The sequence below is a fragment of the Stigmatopora argus genome, chromosome 3 (assembly GCF_051989625.1).
Source record: "Stigmatopora argus isolate UIUO_Sarg chromosome 3, RoL_Sarg_1.0, whole genome shotgun sequence".
NCBI lineage: Eukaryota > Metazoa > Chordata > Actinopteri > Syngnathiformes > Syngnathidae > Stigmatopora > Stigmatopora argus.
In genome coordinates this window covers 6,276,265-6,282,431 of record NC_135389.1, presented here as the reverse complement: position 1 = coordinate 6,282,431, position 6,167 = coordinate 6,276,265, and the positions used below count along the sequence as shown (strand labels likewise).

The following is a 6,167-nucleotide window of genomic DNA, read 5'->3' as shown; positions in this document are numbered from 1 at the left end:
AAAATTCATTGGAGCCTTTAATTTAACTTATCACGATATCGTTGCGCTGTACTTTAGCGGCATCTAGTGGTCACACTTAATAACAAAATAAAGGCATGGCAATCTTGAATGGAAGCGCTGATTGCCACTTCATAGCCACCTGTTTGTTGTTAACTATAAGCGTGTTCTCCGATTTTTCCCCAAAATATGTAAATATGTCTACGATTAAAGAAAGAGCTGCGGCGTTGAATCTTGATGAGAAACTACGTACCCCTCCTCTAGGTATGTTAAAAAAAAATTAAACCATGACGTATTAATGAAAGTTTTTTTTCTTTTTACAAATGTGACTAATTTTAGCATTTAATTGTTTTTATTAATTCGCTTGTGACAAGCAAACTCTCTTTAGAGACGTTGGATGAATAGATAGTGACCTATTAACGACTTATACTTCTATTTGGAGTGTTTACCGTGAAGGCAGCCCAGTGTCGTTCCTTGGGAAGTGGCCTCATTTCCCACCTCAAGAACTCTTTGGAAGTGAGGCGTCGTCGAGTTTATCTTTTATCCCACAATGACTGCTTCCTGGGCTGTGAGGCTGTGGACGCTGTGGCTGACTACATTGCATCTGAAAAGGCCTTTGAAGGTGAGGCTGCAGCACGCAATGGTGGTGTCAGGCAATCCTGAAATATTCATGTTCTGGGCGGCCTGAAGGATAAGTGGTTAGCGCATCGGTCTCACAGCTCTGGGGTCCTGGGTTCAAATCCAGGTCGGTCCACATGTGTGGAGTTTGCATGTTCTCTCCGGCCTGTGTGGGTTTCCTCTGGGCACTCCATTTTCCCCCCACATTCCAAAGACATGCATGATAGGCTGATTGGACACTCGAAATTGCCCCTAGGTATGGGAGTGAGTGTGCATGGTCGTCCGTCTCCTTGTACCCTGCGATGGGCTGGCCATCGATTCAGAGTGTCCCCTACCTCTGGCCTGGAGTCAGCTGGGTTAGGCTCCAGTACCCCTGTGATCCTAATGAGGATAAAGCGGTTTTGGAAATGAATGAATGAATAATCTGTTCGTTGACCTCACTCTAAGACAATTTATCGCACTCGACGAAAGATTGTTTTACTAGTGTATTTGTTTGTTTTGGAATTTGCACAAGTGATCTAATGCCCTCCACTTCTTGACAACTGGATGTTACCAGTGTGGTCAAACTGCTCACTTTTTGATCTGCTTAACACAAAGATGTCCAAATGTTTTTCTCCAAGGACCGCTTTCAGAAAAATCATGCAATGGTCATCTTGAAATCCTTTTCATTTGTTGTAGGGGGAAAAAAAATCAGTTTTTAAAAATGTAGTTTTGTATGTATCAATTTATTGCTTACACCTTACTAAAAAAAATTAAAATCACAACCAAGATGACTTTTTATTAGATTGGATTTTTTAACAAACAATTTTATTTTGGTAAAAATACTGAAATTCTACAGTTTCCTACATTAATTGGCAATAATGGAGAGGCGCTGTTTAAGTGACGACCTCCATCTAGTGTAAAAGCTGACAAATGCAACCAAGTGTTTGCTGTATTTAAGATTATTTTTTTAGCCATATTACTTGATATTTTCATAATTGCAGGTGGCCCACAGGTTGTATTTTTGAGGCCTCAGGCTTAACTAATTGATAACAAATTAGAAGAGTTTGGTCACATCTAGTTTGATTTATTTTTTTCTTTTCTTCAGTAATATTTGTGTAGACTACTCATTCTATTTGTACCCTGAATTACATAATTGTCTTACTAGTGTTGAGTCTGATGACCTAAAATGCAAGTGCATGGGATCTTCCCTATGCTAGGATTGAATAAATGAACAAATGGTGATTTGTCTTCCAAAAGGTGTACGATGCAACACGTGAATTGCATCACATCTTAACTCATTTCCTGCCATTCACAACGATAGATGATCAGTTCAATTTGACTGCCAGGATGGGCTGTGAATGTCCATGTTTCAGTGCTACTGACCGGAAAAGACTGGCAGCTCTCCTAGTCAAAATGGATTGGCCATCTAGCACCGTCAATGGCACCCAATAAACCCAATAACTCTTTTCCTTAAAAATATAAGGGGCCACAGCAAGCCGGGGGAAAATCGTGAATGTATGCCAAGATCTGCTGAACTGCAATATTTTTGAGGCAGTCGGAACTAAAGTGTTTGGCAAAGACAAGAAGCAGGCTGAATTTCAGGACAGCAAGAGTGCTCTTTACAGGTTAGTCTGACCTTGCACCATGTAGAATACAGCAAAAAATGTTTTTTTCCCAAGCTATGACTTTGTGGACATAATATGATCGTGCCTTTCAGGTTTGTTAATGAACATGCACCTTCAGTGGGGGACATAGAGACCGGTTTGGTTCTGTGCAGTATCCAGAAACTGTTGAGTTCTCCCTCTGAGAGGTACAATGTCGATTTGAACATCCAATGTATGTGACTGCTTGAATTATTATATAATTATCTGTTGTTTTTGTATTTTCAGAGAGGCTGAGCACAAATATCCCTCTGGGCCCAAATTTCTGATGCCCCCCACACCTGGCAAATTCCTTCAGACGTCCACTAAAATGTCCCAGTCAGTTAGTTCTGTCAGTGCTGGCTCAACACTGGAAACCAGAGTGGAAAATTTGAGTCTAAGTCCCAAAAGAGTCCAGATGCATTCTGTTTTACCACAGTCAGGTGAGAAATTAGAAGTTGGCTGCGAGTGGTTTTGATTAGTACCATGTTCAGTTTTTCTGATATACTTTTTGATGTCAAATAATTTGTTTTTGTTTTCCTGCTCTAAATTGCAACAACAAAAAAAATCTCAGTTGAACTCATTTGTTGCCATTCAGTGCAGTAGATTTCTATTCGGGTTTTTTTACTTTAAAAAGCTGGCAGTGAGTGACTGTGTTTCAGTGCCATTGGAAGTGTTGCCATACGTTAAATATATCCTGCTAAATGAGTGTAATTCATACAATTTGCCTGCTACATATCTGTTTTGTACTTCCGACAGTGGTAGATAAGGTGTGGAAGGAGCAAACACTACTTAGGTTATTAAATCTTGTGGACCTTCCCCTACTGGAGGGGGTGCTTCAGATCAGCCAGATCTCACCATGCTCCGCTCCGTCACTAATGATGACTAGCAATAATCCTAACCTGATAGACAGCAGCAACCACCTTGACAGACAAATCCTCAAAGCCTTTAGGGATTCTCAGTATGTTTTGTCTCTTTGCAAATGTATAACAAAGATTATATGAGGTAGGACCAATTTGATGGATCTCATTAAAGATGTAACATTGGTTTCATCTGACCACTTCGTGTAGAGACGATGTGTGGCTTAGCGCAGCGCTGGACTGTCTGGAATTCCTCCCTGACCAACCAGTGGTGAAGCTGAGCCGAGAGCTGCCTCTCTTGTTCCCTCCAGATCAACAGAGCAAAGAGCAAGCTGATGGCATCATGCCAGGCAAGTGCTTGAATGAGAACTAACCAGAGTCAGTCTTTGGAGCTGATGTATTTCACATGGCATTTGAATAGATATGCATAGTAATGGTTTCACTGTCTCTTTCCAGGGATTAAATGTCTCTCTCAGAGTGGCACCGCTCATTGTAAGATGCTTCTGTATGGGACATTAGTGAAACACTACAGCAACACAAATAAACCTCCTCTGCTTCCTGACCAAATGACTGATGTATATTCAGCAATAACTGAACTGCTAGGTAGAGATTTAACTTGGCATAAAGCACCATTAAACCTGACCCATTAATTGGATTTTATTTATTTATTACAGTTCTTAATTTCCTTCCCACGTACTTTCACTTTCCAGAGACTGAAAAATTGATCAGAGCGCTTGAAGCACTGCAGCTGTGCTTAAAGCTACTGCCACCAAACTGCAGAGAGGAACTCTGTCGAATCCTTGAGTTCATGACAGTCGCTGGTGATGTACAAGAAATAAGACTGGACAAAGAGGTGATCATGTGTTGTGCCGGCAACATTCCTAACAAAGTCCTTGAAAAGGGAAACCAGCAATGCTTTAAAAATTACTTGTCGTGCTTACTTTTTGAAGCCAAAAATGTCTGGGTTATGCTCTAAAATGTAATTTTTTTCTCATGTCACTCTACTTCATGCAACCCCCATCTGCATATGATCAGAATAAGAAAACTCATTTTATTTTAGAATAGTTTGTCTTGTTGATCAGCAGGAAAAGCTAGAAGCTGAGAAAAAGCTAACACTATATATTTGTGATCCGGTTACTGTGACTCCTAAACTAAATATTAGTCAGAAGAACAGTTGCAACTCCTTACTCTTAACTCTTTTTCAAGAGGAAACCAGAGAGGTGAAGAAAACTGCAGCTAAATGTCTTCGAGTTCTGGAATTACCTCAATAAATACATAAATAGAATCAGAAATAAGCTACAGGCAAATACTTATTCAAAGCATTGGCGATGGAATTGCAAGGGCAACAGTTATTATTACTGCACTCTGAACCACCATTGATTAAATTGTGGGCGTCCAGTGGCAAAGAACAAATCTTGTGCTTTTTGTCTTCTGAATTCAGTTTTAAGGAAAGACCATAATTCAATGTCCACTGTAATATGACTGTTTTGTTTAATATATAGGTGGAAAACAGACTTGCAGTGAGGAAGACTTTTTCCAAAGCCGTTCTTAATAGCAAGGCTTTGTCAAGAGAGAGAGGGGATCTGATGCTAGCCTTCATGCTCGGCAACTTAAAGGAGATCTTTAAGGTAGGAAAATATCAGAATGCATACATTTTGTGCATTTTGACTAAGTAACAGGCACATTAATCCTGTTGTCCTGCAAAATGGGGTGAAACATTTAGATTGCTTTATGAAATTGTGCAAATGTTCACATCTCAAAGGCAATTTTTCAAACATTGACTCAATAGACTGTATAGATGTTCTTTAAGTTCCAAAAGCCAGTTTGGCCAAGATCTTTTTTTTTTTTTACTTTTTGAGGGGGTGTTTATTCACTGCGGTCATTGCTTAAAATTCTTTGCAAATGGTATTTAAAAAAAAATCCTTATCAATTCAATGCAGCTTTGACACTTAAGCACCAATCGGACAATGACGAGCGATTAAAAAAAAAAAAAAGACAGGCATGTTATGATTTGGTGATGTTGTTAATTTTAATATAATCAGGCACTATTTGAGTATGTGCTTGGAACGGATAATTGGTTGTTCAAAGGTCTTTTTAATTTGTTTCAGGTAATCTGGTGTAAAATTATAACAGACTTTTCTCCTTTTTATCACAGATCCCTGGAGCATTACATAAAGAAGTGAGTGACAAGCTGGCTGGACTTGTTCACGGGAAACAGCCCGATGTTACAGGTAAATTTATTTGGATTATATCATTGAATTGTAATTTGATTTGACAATTGTCACTCTTTATTTTATTTTCTGTCGGGCAAATAAATAACTTTGTAGATACAGGCCTACTGTGTGTGTCATACTGTATTTGTTAAATAAGTTACACTCAAGAACAACATTTCTGGATTTACTCCTGCCTCTCCTGGTAAAAATGTATTTCTAACATTTTAATTGGGAGTGGGAAAACTCACATTTTATTATGTTTTGTAGATTGTCGTATTTCCAGCAGGAGCTATGTTGACACTACAAAGACAACCACTGATCAGGAACTGTGGTCCTTGCTTCACATGATTCACCTTGACACAAAGCTCTTACCCAAGGAGAAAAAACGTCGACTGAGGCAGTTTTATCAAGCCCATCCTGAAATATTTAATAAGTACTTTGGTGAATCTGCTGTAAACCTGCTTTAGGTCTGCATCTGTCATTTGCAGATAATGCCAAACTGTTTAAGGTCAGCATCCTGATTGCAATTGGCTTCTTTATCTGGCTGTGGTAAAGTTTTTTTTCTGGCAATTGGGTACTATATTGTTATATATTGGTGATTATGTATCATTTGTTTTGTTTTGGAGTAGTCGTGGATTGGGAATAAAAGCACTACAGCCTGTGAGATATTCTGGATCAAATTTTTGTAGCTAATCATTTGTGGGAGAGAAATATAATCCCTGCATTGTTGTCGATTGTGATAAAAGTACCTCTCGGGTAAAGCTCAAAATGTTTATACTACAACTTTCTTGAAAACATAGGTTCTGTCACACAGACGATATTACCAAATTGCTTTTGACCAAGGCTTTTTAGAAATG

At 39.0% G+C, this 6,167-nt stretch overlaps 1 protein-coding gene across 1 annotated transcript; it reads left to right on the top strand.

Moving 5' to 3' along the window:
* Window positions 1-99: 99 nt before the first annotated feature.
* Window positions 100-5,974, top strand: LOC144071370 (DEP domain-containing protein 7-like). The gene is made up of 12 exons (XM_077596402.1): window positions 100-261; window positions 440-619; window positions 2,081-2,222; window positions 2,315-2,407; window positions 2,487-2,680; window positions 2,997-3,198; window positions 3,308-3,447; window positions 3,554-3,700; window positions 3,808-3,950; window positions 4,600-4,725; window positions 5,253-5,328; window positions 5,578-5,974. The coding sequence occupies exons 1-12, from the start codon at window positions 195-197 to the stop codon at window positions 5,775-5,777; spliced, it is 1,710 nt and encodes a 569-aa protein (XP_077452528.1). The 5' UTR covers window positions 100-194; the 3' UTR covers window positions 5,778-5,974.
* The last annotated feature ends 193 nt before the right edge of the window (window positions 5,975-6,167 follow it).